Source organism: Solea solea, chromosome 17 (assembly GCF_958295425.1).
Source record: "Solea solea chromosome 17, fSolSol10.1, whole genome shotgun sequence".
In the NCBI taxonomy this organism is placed as follows: Eukaryota; Metazoa; Chordata; class Actinopteri; order Pleuronectiformes; family Soleidae; genus Solea; species Solea solea.
The window spans coordinates 2266388-2294358 of record NC_081150.1 but is presented as its reverse complement, the minus strand read 5'-3'; the positions used below and the strand labels follow the sequence as shown (position 1 = coordinate 2294358).

The 27971-nt window shown below is 38.4% G+C and overlaps 2 protein-coding genes across 3 annotated transcripts; both read right to left on the bottom strand.

Annotated features, from left to right (window-relative positions):
* slc5a6a (solute carrier family 5 member 6a) lies at positions 1-23199 on the bottom strand. 2 transcript variants are annotated; one of them, XM_058613669.1, is made up of 18 exons: positions 22815-23199; positions 12988-13096; positions 11734-11964; positions 10651-10872; positions 10021-10086; positions 9483-9534; positions 9334-9401; positions 8783-8937; positions 8553-8693; positions 8077-8206; positions 7884-7972; positions 7520-7632; positions 6781-6848; positions 6507-6593; positions 6186-6379; positions 5987-6090; positions 4743-4864; positions 1-4657 (listed from the first exon to the last, which is right to left on the bottom strand). In XM_058613669.1, exons 3-18 carry the CDS (start codon positions 11857-11859, stop codon positions 4493-4495), a joined length of 1902 nt encoding a protein of 633 aa, XP_058469652.1. In that variant the 5' UTR covers positions 11860-11964; positions 12988-13096; positions 22815-23199; the 3' UTR covers positions 1-4492. The 2 variants fall into 2 exon arrangements, with proteins under 2 accessions (XP_058469652.1, XP_058469651.1); XM_058613668.1 differs by lacking the exon at positions 22815-23199 and adding an exon at positions 21034-21125.
* A 569-nt stretch (positions 23200-23768) lies between these two features.
* rpl7l1 (ribosomal protein L7-like 1) lies at positions 23769-27640 on the bottom strand. The gene is made up of 6 exons (XM_058612624.1): positions 27561-27640; positions 26920-27028; positions 26214-26377; positions 25404-25541; positions 25214-25323; positions 23769-24520 (listed from the first exon to the last, which is right to left on the bottom strand). The coding sequence occupies exons 1-6, from the start codon at positions 27572-27574 to the stop codon at positions 24312-24314; spliced, it is 744 nt and encodes a 247-aa protein (XP_058468607.1). The 5' UTR covers positions 27575-27640; the 3' UTR covers positions 23769-24311.
* Positions 27641-27971: the final 331 nt, after the last annotated feature.

Genomic DNA, 27971 nt, shown 5'->3' with positions numbered 1-27971 from the left:
TGAAGGCACAGGCCGAAGCAGAGCAGCCGTCCTGGCTTCAGTGCTTATGGAGTTATTGTTTTATTGGAATGCAAAACAGTAAGAATTCTTGTGGGTGTGGAAAACAATCAGAATAAATATTGTTTAGGAAATTAGAAACAATATTTATTGTTGCTGGAAATTACTGTGACAGTGTTTCCCTGCTTTTTCTCTCTCGGCTGTTACAGTGAGTCGGTCTGCAACGCACAATAAGAAGAAGAAGAAGAAAAGAAAAAGAAAGAAAGGCCACGTGTGAGTCTTCAGTCAGACTCTGACCTGCTTGTGCTTTATATGACTATATTAAAAATCAACATGTTTCTTTTATAGCATTTATTTTTCAACTCATATCACAGCACCCTCACCTAGTTTATGATTGCGCCTTAGCGTTATTATTATTATTATTATTATTGTTGTTGTTGACATCTCACGCTCACACTTCAAGTAATTTCAGGTATGAAGGAGAATTCCACATGATGCAATCATAAGTAGAAAATAATAATCACAACCATGGAATTTAAAAAACTGTAAGAAAACCAAAAGGACAAACTCGGAACCATTGAATGTTTTTTTGAATAAATGTGAATTTTTGAGTTAGAATTTGGAATGTAACGCACAAACACACCTGCTGTGTGATGAAGACACTGCAGTTATATACAATACGCAGGGGCGTTTCAAGGGAGTTTGGGGGTCCTAGGCAAAATTGGGGAGCCCTACATCAAAGGTTCTACTCAAATTAAACTGCATAATTGACTTATTTATTATTTAAATCGAATCAAAATAAAGTTCCCATGGAAAGTTTCTGGAAATGTACTGCCCATTGCAACCCTAGTAAGTATACATTGAATAAAGAAGATTTTACGTTTACTTCTCATTTGATTTATACTTTACATTTTTCTGAGTTCATTGTCTTAAACACGAGTTATGGGTTTTCTTCAATGCAACACAGTGTTCATTTTGTAAATTATGAAAAGAGATGATAATTTTTAAGGCTTCAAATGAGGAATTCTGACTCTGATGTGTGACGTCATAAGTGGTGGCTCCGCCCCTGAATGTACACGCGCTGTATACGGTTGCTGCAGTTCGACCGTTACATTCCCAATTCTCCCCGACATTCACCATCAAAACAAACATTTCACGGCTCTTGCATATAGAATTCAACATTTCAGTCTTAGGAAATGTCTGCAGGCTTTGTGTGAAGTTACAAAAATATACAAATGAGATCTTAAATACAAAACCTGTTGGTTTAAAAATAAAGAAATTCATATTTCTATATGCTTTGGGATACACTGAGGTATTTCTAAGTGTCTGTAATGGGACTGTGCTCAACTGGGGTTTCTGTAAAAAGAGTGGACCTCATTCAACAAGTGCTCTCATGATAAAACTCTGTAAAATAAATCTCTATAATCTCTGTAAAATACACCGATCAATATATAGTGTTTTCTTCTCTGGGATTTGTTGGGTGAAGAACTAACGATTTATTCTTTTTATAAAAAGTGTTTATGTGACGATTCATAATTGGATTAAACTATAATACAAAATGGTCACTGACATGATGTGTTGTCTCCCCCTGCTGTTGACCAATGAAAACTACAGTGGTGCTTTGCCTGCTCAGTTTCCACAGCTTCCTTCATCATCATCATCATCATCACTCCCAGTTCTGTATTAACCCTTTACTCATTACATAATAACAAAAGATCTGTCAGAGGATCTACAAGAGCTGTGCGAGTGCAAACTCCAGGAGGACGGACCAGTATCTACAGATATATGCATGAATAGATAAGTAAAAAAATGATTAAGGCAAAAGAAAAACTCAGTCCTTTTGATGCTCGTCTCAGCTCAACATGCTGTAAATCCTGCATTACGTTTACTAGCTCTCATGCGCTAGGATTTAGAAGATTCAACGAAAAATCCCATCAAATATTGGAAAAATTCATTAACTAATGGATTAATACTTTAATATTCAATTAAACTTAACTCTATGGAGTTCTGTGGTTTCAACTTTGTTCATGTGAACATGGCAGTAAATTAAATATCGTTGCTTTGTAGACATTTGACTGATCAATTAATTGTGAAAATAACAGATTCATTGATGAAGAGAATAATGTTTCATTGCAGCTATAACATTCAAGAATATGAGAAGATTTGACGATAGACATGAGTCACTTGTGTTATCAAATTTAAATTTGAATAATACTACGTGTCAAATGATAAAAAAATAAATTACATTTTGTATTTACAAAGTATTATGGCCTTTTAGAACACTCCATGAATTTGATGTTAAGTTTTATTTCCAAGAACTTTCCTATTATTAAAGAAAAATATATAAATGATTTCTTATTTTTTTTAAATTTCTAATCCATTTTGGATAAAGACAATAAACTGGGTGAGAAATGAGAGGAGAGACAACAGCAACTGTCCGTGTGGCCACTGAGCAGCTGCAGCACCGCTGTGATCTGTGTCCTAACATCACAGCTACCGTACACTGTTTTAAAGGGAAAAGTAAATGAATGAATGAATGAATGAATGAGGTCCACTGTTACCTGAACTGTCTGTTAATGTTTCAACTGCAACTCGGACACACAGAAGGAAAGTATAAGGCTAGAGAGATGCGGCATCTCCAAACACATTACACATGAACTCACTTCACAACACGGTGTCTTGACATGGAGTCCACTGTCAAGATCACACACACAACAATGAATGAGTGAAAATGCCAAAATGGAGATGGCCAAGAATTCTGCGATTACAAAAAAACGGTCACAAAAACTAAATGTGAAATGAACTGCGTCACATGACGCCGACATCCTTAAACAACAGAGACAGACGTGCACTAGTGTTTCAAAGACTACGTCACTACAGACGAGTAAAGTCAGGTAGACATGATACACGTGCTGGAAGCTCTACAGCACACAGGGGTGACCTATGACCCCAGGGTCAGATCTGACCCCCAGACCAGCAACAAACAAACATACCACCACCAAAACTGAATAAAAGCAGCATCAGGACCAGTGACGGATCACACTAAACAGAAGATGACTCTCAGTATGTGCAGAGCGCCGTGGAGCGTATTCCATTACTAATAAATAAAAGCACTTTTATTTTGAAGTTGTCACAGGAAGTGCAATGTTAACCATTTATCTAAAGGTTAGTATGTTATGAAAGTGACAGCTGCTTAAGTCGATATTTCTACAGACACATGAAGCAGTAAGTTCATGACTATGAACAAACGATTCATTAATTATCAACTATCTATTAAATCAACTGTTCCCTGGTTTCTTTGCGCCAAATAAAGAAATAATTAAGTCTGATTCACTTTGGTTTGTGGACATAAAGACATTTGAGAGCATCATTATTTTTGAGGTTTATCAAACACTGATCTTCATTTAAAAAATAAAAATAAATAAAATTCTGCCACGTTGCGGAGCAAACCACTGATTTATCAAGCAATCGACAGATGAATCGATATCTGATGCTCACATGAATATTCGGTCAGATTTAGACGATTTAGAGGCTGCAACTCAGTGTCAGGAACCACTACAAGGCCACGCCTCCTGCACTGCTCCCCCCCCCTCAGCTCTCTGCCCACTTCTTGGCATTTTTCAGGCATTGGGTGGAGTTAGCCTCAGAGGAGGGAGACACAAATATACATCATGTATTACGTTTCAACAGATCCACTGGATTTAGTGTAATTTAGTGTAATTCAGTGTAATTCTGTGTAATTCAGTGTAATTCCTCCTCTCGTCAATACTGGCTATAAAGAGACCCATGATTTTAGTGTACTGCAAACACTGAAACATCACGTTTGCTCATCTCAACACACACAAACACTTGGTTTGCGTGGCTCCCGATCACTGGACGGCTGGAGCAGCAGCAAAAAGGCGATTCTAAGTATTAAACCAAGGCCGTATAAAGACACTACACCATCACAGTGACACAGACATGAAACTCTGTCCTTCTCTTCATAATATATCCTTAGATTTCATGGCTCTATCTTCTCTACAAAAATAAAAAGAATCATTTTTTTAACAACTCATGACTACCTGAATGTTTTTCTCCAGCTCCTTGTGCACGTAAAGCTGCCCAGTCTCCAACTTCAAACCCCCACACAACATCTGCACACATGTGGACAGACCCAGAGTCTGTGACTCAGCACAGGCAGGTGCTTCCTCTTTTGCACATTTTCAGTCAAAATAGTGCTTTTTTTTTCCAGTTATCTTTGTTTGAGGACAAAAGTGGGTACATAAACAAAAACTCCCACTCACAAATACTAAAGTGTCCATAAGGCTTTTCTGTAGTAAGATTCAAACGACTGTGTCAGTGTAAAACACCAAACACTTAATAATTACTCATTACACTTCACATCTATGACCTGTCTTTGTGGCTCCTCTCAAAGAACAAAAACTGACAACCACAGACATTGACGATGTGTACGCGTGCTATTCATAACCAAAAAAAAAAAAAACAACCCAAAAGATCATAAGGACGTCTCCTGGACCGTGTGAGTTGCCGGCTGGTATTGGGACAGAGCTTCTACGTCCTCGGTCTGTGCTCGGTCGCTCTCGGCCTCGTCTTTGTAGTAAGATGCTCCGTTGCCTTCTTTACTGGCCACGTTTAACGCCTGCATCTTGGATTCTTTGGGCTGGCAGACGAGGGACAGATGTTAAAAAACTGGTGTTTAAAAAAAAGCACATTGGTACAAAGAGGGAGCGTAAATCTGAATTTACCTTCCGAGCCAGAGGAGTGACGCAGCAGAGCTTCTCTTTGTAGCGCTCGGGCAGGAAGAAGAGCAGCGTGCCCAGGACTGGAAACACTGTTCCTGGAGTCAGGTCCTTCTCCTTCATAGGTCCTAACACGTCAACATGGACACAAGTTTATCTTTGGACTTGATGCCAAAATTTGGTCTTTCAAAAGTGACTCATATCTGTATTTATACTGGTTAACACGTGGTGTTACTGTGACATTTAGAAATCCTTGCCCCAAAGGTTTAAAAGGATTGAAACCTCAGCATGAGTCCACTGGTTCAAACCCTCGTCCTCCATTAAACAGGTTGAAAGAGAGCCATGTGATCAGAGATGGTGTTCACATGTCTTTTAGACCATAACTGACAGGGGAATATCTGATCGGTCCACTTACATTGTAGATGCAAATGCTTGTATCTGATACGAATGAGGCCTGAATCTGAATTCATGCGTTTACACGGTCACATCTGATTTCAATGCAGCCTTAGATAAGAGTAGTGTCTCTCTTTAGGTTAGGGGGTCACTAATAGGTGGACCCCAGTCCCGATGCAGTCTTATCTGGACTCTAAATGATTGGTAGCTGCCAAATTTTGGAGGAGCATGTGTATTTTTAACTGGCGCATCTTTTCCTGCCTTTACAGCAGTAGAAGTCCTGGAAATGCAGACGACTAACACGGACCGTGAATGACCACATGAAGACACTCGGCCAATCATATCAGTGTACTGGGGCCACACTGGGGCCACACTGAGTGAATGATAAAGATCATCTGAACATTTTGCCTCTCTTTCTTGGTTTCTTGGTGTTAGTGCTCTTTTCAGCTCTATTTTTAACCATGAATTGCACATGTTTCATAGCGACATAAAACTCCACATCTATTCTGTAGAAATGTGCTGAGAAATCAGATCAGATTTTGTTTTAATTATTTATTTATTTTATTTCTAAATTGTCTTTAAAATTTCTTTTTAAAATTCTCAATTTTAAATCTAATTTATTAATTGTTTCAGCATATTGATAATATGACATTCTAATGTAATATATAATATAGCACATTAGAATGAGCTACTTGAACGTGATGAAGCTCCAACATTCAGACTATAGCTGCGTCTCAATCCAACAGTTGCCGTGTTTGAAAAGTGCCTGGACTCAGCCGTCCTATTCAGAAGTGTATAAGGGTATAACGTAGGCATAAGGCCGTTGATACAGCTAGTTTTCAACTTGTGTGTATTACCTGTGAGCAAGCTGACTATTAGTCCCACCACCACCACAGTTGTGGAGTTATGAGCACTGTACCACATGTAGGACAGTGAGTAAAGTGCTTCCACACCTGTCGGCCTGAAGGGAGCACGAGAGATGGGAAAGATTCAGGAAAATCACAACAGACACATTTAAAAGCTGTAAAGAATTAGTTCTGGACATCGATGAGTTACCTTGGCTTGGCAGTGATCGTGGAGGTGGTGGCGCTGACCAGTGCCGTCATAACAGTAGTGGTCATGTTATCAAACGGAGGCAGAGCAGTGGTGTTAAGAGGTGGTAGAGCGGGACCAGACATGCGCATCACATAACTGCCAATGCCGATCCAGAAGGCCATGATGAGACCTGCTGCTAAACCAACCACTGCACCCTGAGGAGAGCAGAGGGAGGAGGAGGACACTCAGCTGTCATTACCATCTTATTAGTGTAGTGTTCACACATTACAGCTCATCAGTGGTCACAAAAACAAAAACAGGACTAATTAAAGTGGGACTCACGATAGGGTTTGCCCACGGGAAGAACAATCCTAAACAGAAGAGGCCCAGCAGGGGGCCACCCACCATGCCGAAGATACTGAGGGCTGCCTGTGAGCACAGATGACCGGGTGTGTCAGTGCAGTCAAGGACTATTTGTTGTACAAACAAGTTTTATAAAAATCATTAATAAATAAAGGACGTTCAAAGAGTCTAATCAAGACAAACGCCTTATTTAGAGATGGAATTATGAATGCTCCAAAACGTACACTGTACATAACAGTGAAGACATCATTACCTGCAGCACAGATCCCATTAGAGAGGCGAGGTAGGCCATTGCCAGACACACCAGGCCATAGGCCAAAGCTGTGGAGCACATGATGTAAGTCATATTGTTTTTATGATGTTTCCTCATGAGTCAACATTTCTTTAAACCACCATCAGAAAGAAATAGATACAAATCAGTTAACTGAGTTTCAGTGTTAGAGAGACATTACCTATTAAAAGACGACATTACAGTGATGACGTGGGACGGTTTTAAAATATAAAACAGTGATATGGCATTCAACACAGTCAGTGTTTAACAGTGGTTTAAACTGACTGAACTGAAAATACGATGTACAAAAACAATCACACACACAATCAACACTACAGGAGGAAAAAAAAAACACTATAATCAATGCTGCATCCCTAAATGCTGTCCTGCCTTTGCCATTACATTTTGGAATAAGCTTCCTTTAAATCTGAAAACCTACACAGGTTTCTGTACCGCTTACATTAAGTAATCAATCATGTCAGCATTCATCTGTTTGATCTGACATCTTATCCTGTATATATCTGGTACAAAGCACATTTTCACTTGCTGAGATGAATGTATTTGTACACTGTCCCTGATATAAATACATTTAAATAAACTGTTCATCTGAGTAAATATAAGCAGTATTTGAGTGAATTCAAAGTCCTGAATAAACAGAGTTACATTGTTGTCTTTGATAAACAACACAAACAGCGACAATGACTAAAAACATCCGTCTCACCAAGTCCTTTGGATAACATCGTGGCTTTAGCTTCAGTCATATTGGGAAAATGAGGTTTAATCAGGTCCTCCATAGTTACTGTTGCTAGGGAGTTGAAGGCTGACGAGATGGTGCTAAGTGAGACAAACGCAGGATTAAATGAGTCACTGGTGTTTGTATCTGCATCGGAAATGAGACGCTTCAAGTCCCGTGGAGCTGGTGGTAGAAGATGATACACTTGGCAATGTTTGGATCTCTCTCACAATATTTCTGAGCATCGTTATTTAAAGAAACCACAGCTTGCATAACAGTAGCATACAGACAAGTGACAGAAGTCACACCTGGTGACTGACACATAACAAGTATGTTTACTTGGGTTATTTACCTGAGAGCTCCACTGAAGAGACAAGCTACAAACAGGCCTGGGAGACCAGGAAGGTCCCTGAACACGTCCATCACAAAGTACAGCACCATCTACACAAAGACACTAAACATTAGGACGGACCAATACACAACATGAGTGATAAATTGTCTAATATTGTATATTAAAAAACAGATAACAAACAAACAGTGTTCACCTGGTCATTACTTTGGACATAGCCCTTGACCAGAGGACTGTCTTCACCGTAGCGAGCAAACATGACGAGACCCATCAGACAACCTAAACACAGGACGATCTGCTGGCAGGGGAAAACAACATAGCAGGATCTGAAAAGAGACACGACATGAGGTGAGAGTTAGCATCAGAAATCACTGACAAATGGAAGAAAGACAAACATGAAAAACAGCCTTTAAAAAGGCCAGTGACAATATACAGGGCCGGGAGATAACGGCTTAAAATTAACATCTCAAAAAATGTCACAAAACGAGCATATAAACAAAAACAAAACAGAAAATACGTGACTTTTCAAATCCTCCTAAACTACAAATGTAAATCAACTAATAAATCATTCATCACCCAGCCTTAAATCACACTAAGACTAGAGAAAGCACTCAGTGCTGTGTGTTCATTATAAAATAGCAAAGCATGCTGTGAGAAGTCGATGATACTGACATGATGGCTTCCTTCTCTGTGCGTGAACTGAGATATCTCTGGACCTGGGCCTGGTTCACACCGTACAGAGCCAGCATCAGGAAGATTCCCCCCACGCCCAGAGTCCAGAAGGTGTGACGCTCCAGAGGGTCTGGGTTCAGGCTTACACAGAGAGTAAAAGCAACATTAGACTTACTGAAGTACAAGTAAATTCACACTAAGTGAGTAGAGTAACAGTTCTCCCGACTTACTCCAGTCCAGAAATACGACTGCCGTTGACTGCTTTCCTCCACACCTCTCCGATTCCCCCCGCCTGAATGGTCCCCACCACGATGACCGCCAGCTGGCCTACAAACATCACCACTGTCTGGAACACATCTGTCCAGATCACAGCTTTCAAGCCTCCCTGTGTGACAGCAGCACAAACGTCAACACTGCAGCGAGTTCATAGAGATCAATACGACCAAGTGCACTTTCAGGAGCACACACACACACACACACACACGTGCTGATGACAGACTAAGTTTAAAGCAGAACTCTGCAGTATCTGTACACTCATTTAAAAGCTTCAGAGTCATTGTGATGGTGCATGCTCTCTGTTAGTGTAAAACCTGCCTTCAATCAAGTAAAAATGGATCATTCAGAAATAACAGCTACATCTTCTGCAATACCATTTATCAAAAATCAGCATGACACAAACATTTTATTCAAAATGAGTCATTTATTATTACTAAAAATATAAATTAATCACATTATTGCATTTTTCCTGATGGTAACAAGTTTGGTAAACTGAGACACTCACCAGAGCTGTATATAAAGTGCACACTAATCCCATGGAAAGCACTGCCCCCCACAGGTCAAAGCCTGTCACTGCAAGTAGAAAAAACAACAGGTACAGCTGTGAATGACTGCTGGTGTTATGTGTGGTGCAATGACAAATGCAAATCTTACCTGCATTGAGTGCTAAGGCTGGAGCATAAAGGACAACCCCCATGTAAATGACCTGCAGAGAGAAAGAAAGATGAATCATAACATGTCAGTGCCTCATTATCAATTAATTTAAATTAATTTAGCAGCTTCTTAAAATAAAAACAAACAAAAACCAAAAAACACATGTGGATGGTAACTTGGTATTATCCCATCAATAACCACTGTTCATACACATGTGACTCTTTACTGAATTTGCCATAAACGTTTATGGTCATGTTATCAAATTCATGATGACACTGCTGATGCTTTCACTGGAGAAACTACAGATACTGTCAATCTCATGAAGGAAACGCAAACCATAATAAACATGTTGCAAGGGTCAGTGTGACATTTTCAAGGGCCACAGTTTCAGATGTAAATAACCAGTGAATGTTTTTTCTTTCTCTGTATTTTCTCTACATACAAAAAAAAGATCCAATTACACTCAAAACAATGATCTCTAATGTCAAAAATGTGCATTAAGAGTATAGTTTATCATAATAATTGAAACAAACAGTACCATCTGAAAGATGAACGTTGCAGTCCCACATATGCGAACCGTCTTGTTAAAGCGCAGCTCCAGATACTGTTGAGAGGAGAGAATGTAAAAGAAAAACAAAAAGAACACAAAAAAAACAAAACAAAATCAAAAAGGCTGATCATATATCATCTCAGAGTCATCAGTGCCGAGGACGACTGCTGTCCGGGTCAGAACCCTCACTTAAGATCTTTCTCTTTCAAAACATTACATTACTGCAGTGTTACTGTTTTTTTTGGCAAATGACTGATCCGTGGCCTTGAGGTTCACGACTCTGATTAAAGATTAAAAAAAAAAGAAAAAAAGAACATGTTGGTTCTTCCTGTTGGACGTTAACACTTTAAGGATAAGAAAGGTCAGGGAGCAGATAAGAAAAGCAAGCTCTGAGATCATACTTGAGAAAGACGACGATAGGAGGAAGCAAGAGAAAGTGCTGAGAGAGAGAGAGTAAAACAAAACAACAGGCAGACAGGGGAAAGAGGAACATTACAGTTAAGAACTGTTTGGAAAAACACAATCACAGGTGAATAAACGCATGAATCCATCATAGTGGTGCTTCCATGACTTGACTATTTGTGATTGGTTTTGTGCCAATTCTCTATTGGCGTGTACCTCGTAGGCACTGGACAGCCCCAGCCTGTAGAAGACTGGGATGAAAATATGAGCGGGGATGAGGAGGCCCAAGAAGTAGGAGCAGCCCAGGAACCAGTACTGCGTTCCATGGGTGTACACCTCAGATGGAGCGCCCAGGATGGCCACGGCCGACTGGAACGTGGCCAGCAGAGACAGAGACACAGGCAGGCAGCTCATGGAGCGGTCAGCCATCAGGAACTCCTGTGGATAAAGAGAAAAAAATAAATAAAATAATGAATTAATTACCTAATTAATAAATAAATATATGTCACTCACTAAAACCGAGGAATCGATAATCACAATAGTTGACGATTCATTTAGTAATCGAACAATTGTTTGAATCCCTAACACATTTTTTACAAATATTGATTAAACAAATTAGACCACATTTCTAAATATAAGTACTTAAAAAGGAATAAAAAGGAAAAATTAATCATAATCAGGGTATGAAACAAGGTTCTTCATCACTAATTTTTGTTTTGAACTTTAGACATTACAGGACTCATAGAATCAGACCAGTCTATACGTCACATGAGTGTTGCTGTTGTATTTATTGCACTTAATGTAACTATACTGCGTCTTCCTGTCTATGTTTCAAGAGGTCAAAAAATGTGTGAGACCTTGATCTTCGACCTTCATTTAACCAGATAAACTCAGTCCGAGTGAGCACTTGTAAGACAATCTAGATCACGCAAGTTTTATATCATCACAGCGACCTTGAGCTTTGTCTCAGGGTGCACGATATCACCACAATATCAGTATTGGCCAATATTGCTTTAAAATGTGTTGTCGGATATTGGCAAACAAACCTATTGCCTCAAAATGAAGAAAATTTGCATCGGATAGGAACAATATTGTGCATCGCCATCTTTATCCAGCAAATTGTGACCAGTTCAAGGATTTTACTAAACTGGAAGAAATTTCCCAAAAGGCCATCGTCAAATATTGCGTTTACAAGAAGGGGATTCATATTAAAATGGACAAAAACACTTCCTTTTACTGGCTGTCACAAAAGCACGGAGGCCTAAAAGCATCTTTTGAGGCTCTGACATCAAAGTGTACCTGTGTTGTGCGTTGGCGACCACCAGAGAAGGCATAGAAGAGGCCGATGCCAGCCGAGGCCACCAGCAGCACGGCGAAGATGACGTAATCCACCGTGGAGAACTGCATCAGGGCCACCTCCCCCATGATGACCCTAGAGTGCGGAGGGTCGGTGCGGTGAAAGCTGTAGGACGCACTGCCTCTGCAGTAGGGCACACGGTCAGAGAGGGTAGTGCACCCAGGAGAGACCGGCTGCAGGAAGAACACCAGAGAGCCAGGTTTTCATTCTATAACAAGAACCAACTTTATCCCAGTCAGTGTAAAAACAGCAGCACAACAGTGATATTGTTTCCTGTTTGGATATGGATCAGCATTTTTCATGCAAACAGGCTCAGTTAATGCAATATTTTTAATGCATCAAACAGAGATGAAGCAGTATATACTAGATAACTAACATAATTATTATTGTAAATTCTATATTTGTACAGGGAAATACAGCAGCAAAGACAGTCAAGGTAGGTAATAAATAACCATTTCACATCTATCTATATACATTATAGAAAAATATGGACTATTAGAATAGACAAATTAGAATATGATTTGATATTCAAAGTAAATATTGAAGAGAATTGCAAATGACATCAATATTTTACAACACATATTACTGTTTAGTGTGTAAATAAAAGTCTTTGTGCATCATTCAAAGCATAAACCTGTACATATGTTTCTTTAATAAAATCATAACACTCAGACACTGAAAAATGACAAAAACAACTTAACAAACTTTCATTCAATGACATATTTGGCACAAATTCAGCATCATAGACACATCATAACACACATATTATTATAATAATAGCACAGTTTTAGCTGCTGTTCCGTACAGACAGTAGACAGATGGGTGCACCTGCTCTGAATCTTGCACAGTATATAAAAAGTTAAATCACTTCATTAAAACAGAAACGTTAATCATTGTTCTGCAAGTCACCACTGGGATATCACATCACTTATAGTTTGTGATTTAAGTGGAGAGACAGTGACACAGTGTGTTACAGAATCTGCTTTAAACAAGAGAACAATATAAAACAGATCTGATGCTTAAATAAAGCTGCTGGGGAATATACTTCTAGCAAAAAACATGTATTTTTTTTAATTCTCTCATAGAAAAAGCACTTAATCATCACAAACTGTCATTTCTTTCAGTGCTGCAAAAAAACAATATGTTATAAGGTGAACATGACAGAAGGTTACAGAAGAAAATAGCAGTGGACTTACTACAAACGCCTGAGCTCAAGCTGTTGCTGCCGCTCCACCTCACACTGGAGGCTCAGTGCTTGTGTGCTCTCTAAAAGGTAAGAGACTCAGTCCAATCCCATCATGATCACTGTGGAAGCAAAAGGAGAGTTTCAGCAAACTAATCCAAAAACTACAAGAGAAAAAAGACCTGTGACAATATTGTTACAGATCATTCAATATCTGCACAACCTTTACAAACACAAAGATTCCATTTCAACCAAACAAAAACCCTACACCTCGTTATGTTTTTGTAAGAGACACAACTTATTGTTTCTGTCAGCAGTGGACACTCCACGCTGGGATTATCTGACGATCCACGAAACAGAAAACCATACACACAATTTCATGTGAGGATTTCCCAGGAAATATGGTGTTGATCACAGATTCTCACATTTTCACATTCATTTATTGATTAATTCATTGTTTTATCCATCTATATATGCACGATACCTCCGCCTCGCTCTTAATTACATAACTGTCAAAATGTTTGCTTGACAGGCTTCAAACTTGGCAGGTGTGTGTGTGTAGTGTTTGACTTTTAAATAAGAAATGCAAGAGAGATCAGTAAAAACCAAAAAACTGGCACACATTAGGGGTGGGAATCAGATTACAATACGCGATACACGATAGCAGTAATATCACGATACAATAAGTGAAGAAAACAAAACGTCCATTAAAAGTTAAAGTGCAGAATTTATTTATTTATTCACAACATAGGGAAGAAGTGTATTCTCCACCATTATCCTGCTGTAAACTCCCATTCGTCCTTAAAATACAGAACATGGTGAGAAATATCGATCAGTTTCCATAATAACAAAATGTGACCTCCTTTTGGTCCACAAACAAATGGAATTAGTTTAGCATCACAGAGGCCAGAAACCATTTTAATTTTATTAAAAAATATATAATATATTATTATAACGGTGTTTAATTTATAGGGGATGAGTCTATACGATATCTATATCGGTGCAATACTGGTCAAAATCACTGGTTTGGATTTTAAAAGAAAATACAAATCTGATGCAATCCAAGGAACTCAAATATCACATAACTGCTTCACTAAACACTCACTCACTCATTGTCTACCACTTTATTCTCTACATGAAGGTCACTGTGAGGCAACAGTGTGACTGTAAAAACTCCAAAAAACAGCAAAAGCATTTTCACTGAGCCGGTTTTGAACTAGATCTTTATGGAAGCAGAACATTTCAAACAGAGTTGGAGCTTTATGTTGGTAATGCAAGACCATTACATAATTCAAAAGATGTTTAAAAAAGAAGTAAAAAGACTACTATATTGATATTGGTCGATGCATAAGGTTGTGATATCAGAATTTGGATAACAAATATAAGAGACATCAGTAGTGCTGTAAACTGGAGCACTGAATGTAGAGGCTGCTTTTCATTCATTTTGACTTGCTGTCACAAAAAATTGACTGCACAGTAGCACTTGCTCATACACTTGTTAAACTCAAACGCACAACTGTCTTTTCAGAAAGACACTGAAGCAGCCATATTCACATGCTGGCAGCTGCAAGTGCTGGGAGTGCAGTCAGAGAGCTCGACCTTTGTCCGTGCAGCAACCAAAAAACACAACTCTGCCAGCATGAGCATGTGTGAGGCTGTGAGTGTGTGACACTGGGCTCTGACCGCCTGTCTGTGCAATACTCGGTGCTGGTTTGATCAAGCAGTGTTCGAATGACACGACCCTCATAAATCCCACTGTTACCATGACGTCTAATCTCTAATCCACCTGGATCTGACTGTGAGGAACAGAAGTGCAGCTGGTTCAAGTCTTAGTGGTATTACTCTAATATTTTACAGTGGAAACAGTTAATTAAATAGAATTTTCTTAAACAGCAATTTAACAAAAATAAAATGCATACAAGTCTCAGCATGTACACAACTGTGCAGGTTACATCATGAGCAACACAACAGAGAACTGTAGGATTAAATGCAGTATTGTTCTTAATCAGATGGATGTCTTTCATGTTGTCAGTGCAATTGATTGTAAAATATTCTTTGGAAAGAAAATTGAAGAAGAAATAATGAAAATGTAATTGCACAGCAGCCATTTTGACTGAGGTCAGTCGGGGGAAAGAAAAAATATAATACAATACACTTGTACCAAATTGTAATCTCTTATAAATATTTTAAGACGTAGCAGCAAAAAAAAAAAAATACTGTCAGTGGCTTTTATTTTGAAAGCCAGGTTGAAAGGAAGTGGTGCAGACTTGAGTGACTATTGTGTATGAAGGAAAACAACTGGTCCATGCAAGGATTCTCCACATCCCTTTTGTTTTTAGCTGCTCAGTATAGATGCACTTGGTTATACTGCTAAAAACAAAAGGTAACACAAACATGTGTTTTATTTAATAACAACTAAATAAAACCTTTATTAGAATAACTAATAAAAAGAGAGCTAACAAAACATGCATTTTATAGTAATAAACAAAATGTAAAATCAAAAAGTTTCTGGTACAAATCACTGACAATTTTGTAAGGAAGAAATAAACCGGATCAGTGAATAAATGAAAGCAGTCGACGGCTGTGTTCATGGTTTCACCCAGAAGCAAAAATCTTTATTTTGTCTAACAACTGTCACAACAATTATCGGTTATTGGACTGGGTGTTCCACCTATTTTTAAAATATCATTGACTATTAGAAGTTTAGTTGTTAAAACCAGACTAGAAATCCCAGCATGCAGAGCTGACACACACGTGAAAGGAATTTACAACGCTAAGCCTCAAATTCAGCTTAAAAGAACACAACTCACACAAAAGCCAGTTCGCTTCTGCACCAGGTTCCCGAGGCCTAATTCACCTTTTCACCAGTGAAAAATAAAATTACAAAAAAAACCAAAAACACGACTGATCAACAAGCCACTTGACGTAAGTATGTACGTATGCAGGGCTGAAAGATTTGGAGAAAAACAAAACATTTCTGCCAACTATTGCAATGATATGATCATTTTGTTTATTAAAGTCACATTTAAGTTCAATATTTACTGTGAAATAGGTTCAAAATGAGATGGAGCATTTAGCTGTGGAGTGATGCTATTAAAGCTCTTCTAATGGGAGGACTTCAAATAATGAATCTCTTTCAACCAGGGTAGCATACATATGAGAAAATAATGGAACCTTTCAGTGACAGAAAGCCTTTGGAGTTTGCTAATTAAATAGCTTCAAATAGTGAAGGATTAAACGTTAAACCCTGCTGTGACCTCACTGGTTCAAATCTAACCCTGCACAGCATGTCATAGAACTTCATCTCCTCTTATGTTGTGTCTTTTCCTCCAACATGTCTTTCCCTAAAGGCTAAATCATTTATCAACTTCCAAAAGCCCTAAGAGAGTCTGGATTGCTTGTTTTGTCCAACCAACGTCAAAAACCATGTAAAGTTATTACATTTACAATTACATGACTTCATCAGACAGTCATCTCATTTAAGAAGATAGAAACTGCACAGGCTTTGCTTCATCCAAGAATATCATAATACCCTCTCTACTATATCAATAACTACATCAATCATGATCACTGACCCACCCAGCCCACAAAGATTTATTTTCATTGTCCTGTAAAGCTTAAAACTTTAACTTGTCCATATTAAGATGTTGGTTAATATACTGTATATACACCTGTTTAATTTATCTGAAATTAATTTGTAGAATGTGCAAAAGTTGCCATGAATTAAAAAAGGTAAGGATAAATAAAATGTTATTTTTGTCCAGTAGAAAGGAACCTTAAGCTTGACAGAAACATGATTTGATTTATATTATGATATATACTATATGTTGATATTTAATGTTGAACTACAGCCATTTAGGGGAGACAAATGAAGGGAGGGAGAGGGAGGGCATGATGGTGGGAAATTATACAGTTGAGTTGTTCATAGTTTGTTTTTAAAAATAATAGTGCTTTCTTTGCCGTTTTTTGACTGAAACCAGCTGCATTTTCTTTTAAGTCCAACCAAACCCGTCTGACCAGTGGGCTGTGGGTGACATGAGTGGCATTGTTCGGGTTTTAAACTTGACCTGTCTAAATGTTAGAGGGCGGTTGCATCACAAGACATCACACAAGGAGGTCACACGGGGTCATGGTTGCCTGGCAACCCGGGTACACGGACTGCATTTATTCCTGTTTTGTGTGTCAGAGGTGAAAAAAACTGCCGTTTGATGAAAGAGCAGGTAGAGAGCATGGGAAGGTCTGCAGCTGCATACGACCTCTGAATGAGGCAGAGAAGGAGAGAAACAAGTGTTTAAAGTTAATCCCATTTTTCTTCTTTCTCAACACGAACAGTGAACTTTATAGACTCAGTGTGTGTGCACTTAAAAGGAAGAACAAGGGATTTAAAGGGCAAACCAGAAAAACAGGACTATATATCTCCTCATTGTCATTGACTGCAAATCAGCCTCATTCTGTATCAGTGTCTGTGTATTTTAAACCCATAACAATGCATAAAGCTGTTTATTATAATTTCAGGGTCGTTTAGAAAGGACACACTGATCTGAGTTTTATCAAAGGTCTTTTAAAAACCATCAGTTAGACATGGGTGGGAAAAGAAAAAACGGAAAATAAAAATAAAACAGCAGCACTGCGAGGCTGTCCTTCAGCATTTAGAGCTAAATGTTACACCTACCATGCCAATGTTTAACAGAATTATTGTCACCAGCGATTCGTCTACAGGCTTCCCTTCACAAAATCCACACAGGACTGAGGCAGAAAAGGCTCTACTGTCGTGTATGTTTCTGCAACGCTGTCAATCAAAAATGTGTTCCACCTTTCGGACAGTGCCTCCAATCATCATGCGTCCACACCCACCCACTGCTCCATTGACTCCAAGAGAAGCTGAGCTTCTGTGGAAGTGATGTTTTTGCCTCATTTGTCTAATCACCATCATTCGTGATAAACTGCTGATTCTGAACTAGTATGTGTCACTGGTTCTAGCGCACGTTTAGTATTGAAATGTGAAAACAACACAGTACATATTTGTCAACATTTTATAAAGGATAGCAGATATTTGTCGACATGAAATTGGACAAACGCAGGTTTTACTAGTAACATTATTATGTTCCACTCCAGGTTTAACAGAGCTACTGTCATTGTTGTGTCATTGTTGTGTCACTGTTCAAATATAAGGTCAGGTCACACTAAACACCTGACACTGAGTAATAGAACGTTTTTTTTCCCACGGAAAAATGTGTCATTTTAAAACTGCATACATGTTTCCTGTATTTGCTGGAGTTGTCCCAATAAAGTAATTGAGAAATAAGAATAGTATTGCTGAAACAACAAATCTACACAGTCTATGACAAAAAGGTTGAATAAGGGACGTGACAGAATCCAGATTAAATAAATCAATTCTAAACTGGATAAACTCTGACCCTAATAAATGACTGTTATTGTTTTTTTAACTTAAACATTAGATTAGAACAAGATTAGCCAAAGACACTGTCTGTGTGGAGAACATGATGGTTCAATGCAGCCACAAATGATTTACTGTCGTAATTTTATGAATCTGTTCAATCACATCTGCTTATATAGACCTAGAAGGCCACTTTCAGTAATTTCAGTAATCATTAAACTCCCAGCTGAACCATGGCCTGTTTTATGAAATAAGTACCTAAATAAACCATCAAAGTTTGTGTTCACATGCAGCAAAGAGAAAGAGATTGCAACACGTAAAGTGTAAAATCAGAATACTTGCTAAATTGAGAAATGCAGAAATGGGTGGTGGTGGCAAGGAAAGTTTAGTCACTGTGTTTCTCTGTAAGCTACAACTGATAATTTGCCAAGTTTGTGTGTAATCATTAGCCCGTCAAAGATGTTACAGTTCGTCAGAGCAGATAACTGGGAGGTTAACTTGTTATCTCTGATTATGTGAGAATGTTCACACCATCAGCAATGCTACAATGACCACAGTATAATTACTTCTCTCTGTGTGAATATGCACAACAAAGTCATCACATCGACCAAAAAAAAGCAACAGACAAAGTCACTGTCCCTCGTAATGATGCCAGGCTTATTATTGTGAAGACTCAGGAAGAGCACCGAGTCTCATCAGCGCAGATGTTGTGCAATAATAAGCACGTCTGATAAAAGCAACCCCCATTGTGCACATAAATGTATGTTATCTTGACTGGGGGCTTTTTTTACCATAACGTTGCTCATTATTGCACAACAATGGCTCTGAGGACGTTATCAACAACATTTTGGAGAAAACAGAGAACAAAGAACTATGTAAACTGCAGTAGTGAGATGTTTGCACATTGTTATACTAAATTTACAAAACACCAAAAGCTATTAACCATGTGCAGTACATCAGTGATTCCCAAACCCTGGGTTGGGACCCACAGATGGATTGCAGGAGAATTTTTGCGGGTCCTCAAACAAATTTGCAGAATTTTCCCAACCTTTTAGTTAAGGTGTGTGTGTATGTGTTTTAAATATCATGTATGAATGAAATAATTTACCAAATATGTCTTGGAAATGTTTTGTTTACAAATTGAAATTCTGATATTAGGCGTTCACAGGTGTACATTGTCATTTGTAATACATTGTAATCAGTATTTGGACTGCAAATTTCCCAAAACTCAAAATAAACCACAATTATCCAGATGACAACAGTCACATTTATGGAGCGGAACATTTTTTTAAATATTGAAGAAAAAAAATATTCAATCCGATGAATCAATCATCAAAATAGTTGGTGAATTAATTTAATAATGGAGTGATCTTTGCAGCCCTAATCAGTATGGACACATTTGGTTTGATGGCATCTCACCCAATCCTAGAGTGATAATTTAGACAAAGCTATGCAGCAGAATAATAAACTAGTTTAGGTTTTTGATTTTGTAAATTGATATATAAACATCCCAGATAACAGTAAACACTGGCATCACTGTTGACGGGGTGGTACTGTTGGTATTTGAATACAAACACATACTGTATATCAATGTTCCCAAAACTTTCTATATAAATCACAGCATAAATCTGTGCATAATGTAGCCAATATTTTACAGCCATATCTGTAACATCTAGTATCATTATTAGATGTTAGATGGTAAACTAAAATGATTTAAATATATATATAGATATATGTGTGTGTATATATATATATATATATATATATATACATATATATATATAGACACCAAATGAAACCTTACAAATCATCTGTGGGTCTTTGGATAGCACTTCAACATATCCATCTATAACTTTTAACAGATTACATGTGTAGGATATATGAATAGTTGAAAATTATAATAATAGAATGTTAAGAAAACAAGAGCACTAGGGTTGGAAATGATGACTTAGCATTCACAGCTGGTTTAATCTGGCCTCCCCATTGTTAATGTAATCAGTAACACCTGTGCATTCCGTGTAAAAGGCTAAAATACAGAAGATAAAGATAAAGATAACGTGCTCGTCTTAACTAGCCCCGCCCCTTGAGAACGACCAACTGTCAGAACAGGTTTATGAATGTAATATGATAGTGAAATGACTTTAAATGGCTGTGGCCTCTCTGTGTGGCCTAAATTAGTTTGTTTAAACACATTTTAACATAATGTCATTCATCATTTCTTAGCATTTTCGATAGAAAACATAAGCACACACACAGTGCTACTGTCACGTTAGCCAATTAGTCCCCACGCGCTCCAGCATGTCATTCATTTCACGCGAAGCGGTTTGCGCTAGCTGACCAGCCCACGGCGGCTAATGACGTGATGGAGCCATGGACGTTTAAACGACGAGACGTTAAGTCGACGAAACACAAACATCAAACACTGTCGGTCCAAATAACCGGTAAATACACACAACACATACGCCGGCAAGCAGGCGCGCGCGCACGCACACACACACACACACACACACACGGCGCTGTTGCCCAATCCCTCAACTTTCTCAGCAACCGCATGGAGCAGTGTGTAACGCCGGTAAACCTGCGGCGGGACCGGCAGAGAAAAACAAACACCTCGGCCCACTTCGTGAAGGAAACAGTTGAAAGTCAGCCACAGTCTCTTACCTGCAGCCGGTCTCCACTGTCTGCCTCAACACTACGCTACTCTAACATCATACACGTTCGCTCGTGGGGTCAGGCGATTAAGCCCCGCCCATTCTCCTTGACACGGGTAAGGTGCTGCCTTCACGGGCACCACGTAAACTCGACTTGATACACTCTGTTTATACAACAATTTTTAAAAGTCACAACACAAAAATGCTTGAAAACAGGTCATTAAAACAGCAGAAGAATTATATAATTGTCAAAGGAACATTTTAGAATGCTGCTTAAACAAATGCACCTTTCATGCTTTGTAGTTTAGATATTGTTTCAAAAATAATAATAATAATAATAATAATAAATAAATACAGAGGATGCCCTTTGCCCAGTTAAATCAGCATGCTGTAATGTTTACTGTCACATGATTCTGCTCAGCGTGTTTGGACAGTGATACCTTTGTTCTTTGAGTTTAAAGGTATTCAGCAGGCCTTTTTGACAGGTCACAGGTGTAAATGATGAAATGAATGATGGCTGAGTTCCATTTAGCTTCCTTAGCTTAAGCACATGTGCTGTCACTGTCACACTGTGTTCTGATGAACATGAAGTGAACAGAGCCACTGTTCATGTGATCACCAACACCTGTCTTTGTCAAAATGCATGGCTGCTTTACAAAGGGCCCATATTGAGTTAAATGGTGTATTTAAGATGTAGATTTAGTTAGTTAGTTTTGTGTCATACGGCATAATCCCATTTGGGATGGGCCTTATGTCTGGTATGACTCATACCAGACATAAGGCCCATCCCAAATGGGATTATTAAACACCATCACTTTCAGAGCATCTTCCAGTAATATATATGTGACAGATTAATTAATTGCATAAGCAGAGATATAAAATAAATTGTATAAACGGTATCTTTCTCATTCATAAACATGAGGTACCATTATACTGGAGGGGTTGTGCTTATTTATTAGGATTGTCCAAAACTGCAGATATTTTGGGAGAGGATTTAAAGGGAAATAAAAGTTATTTTAAATGGCAAATTGCCTTTAAACCCCCTGTATTATAAACTGGGATGCATACCCTGAGGTCTACTTTTTGGAAATAATTTATACATCTTAAGATTTCTTTTGATTGTTGCCAAAAAATCTTAAATATTTCCGTGGTTGAAAAGCCATTGTTCCACAATGGGTTTATTTTGTCTGTCAATGCCCTTAAAATAATGAAAATAACAAAATAAAATGACTTATTTCACATTGTCAAAGAATATGAAATAAGTATTTGCCTTTTAAATGTTCTTTAGTTTTACTTTATTATTCATGTAATTTGTGATGTCACTTTCCAGTCAATGAAAACACTTAAAACCGGTTAATTTTGTTTCTCTTTCATAATGTATCCAGTTCTTTCTTACTCCCCAAATGTAGACTTCACATATATAATTACAATTATTATTTACGTGTTTGTTTTTTGAACCAAAGATGACGCTGCTTAAAAACGTCACATTTACCAAATCGCAATAATTACAATAATTACGACTTTCCCGACATCAGTGAAGGCAGCACGGCGCGTGCTCAGCTGATCTGTATTGTATTTAATTAGAAAAGCATAACGTTTCCGTTTTAAACCACAGCAAAATTAATATAATCAGAGCAATAAAATGTGTTTTACGTCATCATGATGCCAGCCTCGGAGGTACACGGAACATGGTAGCCATGACAACAGATGCTGATGTGTACAGCGATATCGTGACAGCTCAGACGTCACTTCATGTCACATAATTAGACATAAACACGGTCCGGTTCTTACCTGAGCTTATTTACGTCCAAAGTCAGTCAGTGTGTGAGCAGTTTATCATCCTGTTTTCTTTCTTTTTTTAATATTTGATCCCGTTTTAGAAAAATAAACATGGTCGATGAAAGATTCCCGAAGGACGCATCCTCCATTTCTCCCAGCGCGCACTGCTGAAAGCGCAGCCGCGAAGGTCACAGCATCAGCATCAGCATCGCTCTCTCTCTCTCTCGCTCTGTTCCTGTTGCTGATGTGTTTGTGTGTCACTGAATCAATAGTGATACCAGTGAAACGCTCATTTGGATCATTAAAACATCAGTGTGAGGAGACTTAACTGGCCATATGGTCAAAGGTGGACTTGGCTTTTTAGGATGGTCCCTGGAGCCCTAGTTCAGTCCATGGGCCCCAAAGGATTCATTAGTTCATGACCAGAGAGTCAGTGAAAAGTTTCTGAATACATCCAATACAATGATCAACAACTAAATTCGATATAATAATAATTGTACATCATGATACAAATATCACCAGTGTCTTTAACATAAAAATAGAATAAAAGACAATAAAATGTAACAGTGCTGTGTGATCACTGAGAGTATGATATTCTGAACAGGTGAGTTTTTTACTTTGATTATAAATCATATCCTGACATACCATATATGGGCAGGGCTGGTGTGTGTCTGACACAGACTATCAAGGTTTAAAATGAAAGAAGTATTAAGTGACCTTTAAAAAATATGATTTTTTAATCTGTGAATGTTTTCATAATATTGTATTTCACAAATATGATTATCAATTCACTGATGTTAACACTTGTCTCCCCAAATGTTAACTCGTAAATGTAGATTTCACATATGGGTCAAGGAGGATGTTAAAAAAAAATCTGATCTAGGCAGCAGGAGTGTAATTTGAGATCAAATATGGACTTGGTCTGCGGTCATTGTCTGATAAATATTGTTGCCGTCACTGCAAAAGTACTGAAGCATTTAGTTATTTTTATTGTAAAAAACAAGTGTATGAACAGTAAATTACAACTCAGTGGATAAATTACTCTGCGTTAAACTGATCCTGATCTTTCCACACTGAAATCTGTTGAATACAGTAGCTGTAATATGACTTATGTGAAGTTAACACCCTCATTATTCAGCCCCCTCTACTTATAATACAGAGCAGGTGCTGACCTAATCCTCATGAGGAACATGAGCAACGCTGTGGCTACTAACACGTCTTTAATGTACAATATTGTTACATTTTCATCACAAAAGGAGCATAACTGCACCATCACACCATCGTCAAGGACACCCTTTAAACAGTTCAGCACAATAAGAACATGGGTAAGATAAAAAATACCACACTTTTTTGTCATCTTCAAGTGTCCAGAGACAACCGGGGTGAAACCCATGACCTTCTCTGCCAAGGAGACAAAAAACCCAGGTCGCTGTTGGTGGTATTTGCTCCTCAGAGCACAGCGTCCTGTTTGTGTTGTAGGTGAGTATCCGTCTTGCAGGCGTTCCCTCCTCAGTTCAGCTGTCTGATGATAGCATTAATGTCCGTACCGCGGAACCCGGGGTTTCCCAGGTCCTTCAGGATACCAGCCTTGTCCCTGGCGGCGTGACGAGCCACTGACAGCTTGAAGGGCAACAGGAAGTTGTTTACGGCCCGGAAGTTTTTACCAACCGAGCAGATCTCGTGGATCAGGTCCTCCAAACAGATGATGCCGTGTTTACCTGAGGATGTCAAAAGGCCAAAACAAAAATACATTTTTCTTTGCACATGGGTGGCATCTTAATAAGAATATTATTCATCACTTTTGTGAGCAAAAACACATGCATGTGAAACACAGCAGGTCTAAAGATGCTTTCAGACAAACATGGTTGTTGCTGCTTTTTTGGCTGTTTTAGCAAAAACAGCCAAAAAAAAGCAGCACCACCACAGAGACCACAACAAATAGGGATGCACCGATCTGCTCTTTTCACCTCCGATACCGATATCTGGAGGTTATACACTTAGTTGTGTCCTCAATTTTTACAGCAAAACATCACCATAAAATGTCTGGGCCATGAGGGCATTCAGAGTGAATAAGGCCAGGCTGTGCTCACAGCGCTCTCTGCTGGACAACACGGTTACTTCTCTGATGCTCTTTAGGCTGTATGTTAGGAACTTGGACAGGTTTTTTAAGGTGTGAGCTTGATCTTTCCCTTAAAGTGTGATCACATGTCTGCTAAAATCATATCACATGAAAAGCTCAAAATACCTGCCTATACCGTATAGTATTTTAGAGATGAGGGTTACTTCTGATACATGCTCATTTCCCAAACCTGATGTTCACAAATGTTTTGTCCACAAACCAAACTTATTCATGAGGTGAAAAATCAGAACATTAATTACTGTAAAGTGGTGATTCATTGAGAGAGACTTACCTATGTGCCGCTCAATGAAGGTGTTGTCTGTGAGAGGAACCTTCTTCCTGTCAACCCTCGTCTGTCCTCTCTTCAGAATGAGCTCACGAACAGACTTCAAGTTTGGAAATCTGTCGGCAAGACAACAAACATGTTTTTTCCCATAATGCAACAGTAATGTAAAGACAAAGTTTTAAACGGTCTGACTCACCCCCAGGCCACGTAGGGCTCCACCATCTTCAACATGGCCACCGAGGTCTTGTTGATTTTGATAAAGGTTCCGCTGAAGATCTTCCTCAGCCTAAACATGTGGATAACCTTCATGACTTTGGGACTGACTCCTTTAATCCTGCGAAGAAAATCATTCAATTGTGTCAATAGTGAGTATTTGTTTTTTGTACCTCATGTCCAAAAGACACTAAGACAACCACACTTACACCCAGGGATAAATAAAGTTGTACATCTATCCATCTATTAGATATAAGCAAATACTACATCATTTTTTTCAGCACGTTGTGCAGCCACTGTGGCTATCTATTATCCAGTTTTTCTCAGCACTTTAAAAACACACCAAATTTAATCTATTTTATCTATTTATTCCAAGTAGAAACTGCATTTTTAAATTGACTCTTCAAGACTCTTCACTTTACTGTGCATAAATACCACATGAGAACAATTGTATCTGTATTTCCAAAAGTAATAAAAAATATAAAGAATTAAAATTACTGTTTGTTGAACAGTTTTGAACAAAACTGTCCATTTTGTTCAAAGGTTTTTTTGTTTTGTTTTTTTAAAGGAAGACAAAGGGTCTGGGTTTTAGCTTCAACATCAGGTGATTTTCAATGGTGCAAACAGCATGCCATATTTGGTCACCGGAAATAACGAGCTTACTGCTGCTTCCAGTTCTGCTCCAGAGGTTCCAGACATAATAATTTCTCCAGTTTCTCCTCATGGAAACAAGGTGAATGGGGGGAGCACAGTAATTTTGTACACAACTAGGAGCCTCTGTAAAAATACTCACTCTCTGATGCGGACAGCAAAGGCCAGCTTATTCTTCTCAGGGGGCAGAGAGGCAGGCGGCCTGTGCTCCATTCTCTGGATGCGAGTTTCATCGCGATGCTTCCTATGGCTGTCTTTCAAGAAGTCTTCCAGACGTTTGAATTTCAAAGGCTTGCCTTTTGATACCTGCAATAAAAAGAAAATACATGTTATATAATTTACAGCGGTGTACAGCATGTGGGTAGCATTAAATCAAATGTTATTAGGATTTAGTCATTTATTTACGACTCAAATAAAAACATTTAGCTGCATATCATTATAAACACCCTGCAGTAGTGCAATACTGAATAATAAAATGTTAACTAAAGATTCTACTGCCTCAACACTTTCCAGAGGCTCCTACATTAATATGACATTTCAGACCAATGCTTTTTATTAAACTACCAAACATTTCAGAAGCTTTGTGGGAACAATCATCGAGATGTTACAGTGCATTAGTTTATCATTAAATCTACATCTTGTACAAATTAGTGCTGAACAACTAATCATTACAAGTAACTTGTTTATAATACATTTGAATGTTTCATACCATTATTTACCAAACTTTCCATCATTAACCAAATCCCAAATCAATTAGAACTTCATGTTATACATTTATTTGTACAAATCTTGACTAAAGGTTTGGTAAATAAGCACTCATCCAAATGAGTGAAAGCTTCCCCACTTACTTTTCTCTTCTCGAGCAGTGCAAGCTTGGCTTGTGTGGCTTTGATGGCCTGGTATGATTTTCTCTTCTTCAGTAGATACTCAGGGACCAACTTGATCACCTTTTTTGGCCTGATAACAACAATATATAAACATACAGTCAAAGATAACAGATAAAAACATGTGAAATCAACGGCAGGGGGCAACTGTTCATCAAGTTCATGTCACAGTGCTAAAGTTAGTAATAAACCTTTATAAAACACATAAACCATGTTTGAAACACGACTGCCAACTCTACTCTGACGTAAAGAGTTAGCAGCATACAACTTTAGCTTTCTATATCAGTAACTCTGTTCTTAAAATGCTTATTTTTTGTAAATCACACCATTACCATTCAAATTATACAGTAAAGATGCCGTATGTTACAGAACTGCCATTTATACTGAGCATTCATTATTTCACATAGTGACGAACTGTTACGTTAGCTATTTATCCCATGTGAAATCAGACAACCCAGAATGTACTTAATCTACCTCTTTCCGTCTCAATACAAGCCCTAACCAAACAAATAAAGCTTATGTTTCTTAAAAAGAGTTAGAAAACCATAACTGCGCGTGGATAAAACGGCAGATGTTGGTAGATATTGTTATAAACAAATACATACTCGGATTCCGCCATGGTGCAAGCTGAAGACGTGTCGTCGCTTAGATATGACGACAGAGATATGGCAGTTTTCTATTGGCTGGTTGTAGCTGAAAATACGCATGCGCAGGATCGGTCACGGAAGTCTAACGATGGGACAACACAGCAGAGCTAATGACTATTCACAGACATTTTCAGGAAAAAACTAAATAAAACACCCGTTGTAAACTTAACGTTTTGAGGTGAACAAACATAATCACATAAACAATGTATTAACGCTTAATAAATGCCTCAACATTGGCTGTTAAAGAGGCGCAAGAGGGGGAAACGGAGCTAAAGGGCTAAATGTAGCTTTAGCTACAGATAAAGAAAACTAGTGTGAAGCTCCTTCAATCAGATACATTAAGAAACCTTACTCCTACCACAGCTGTAA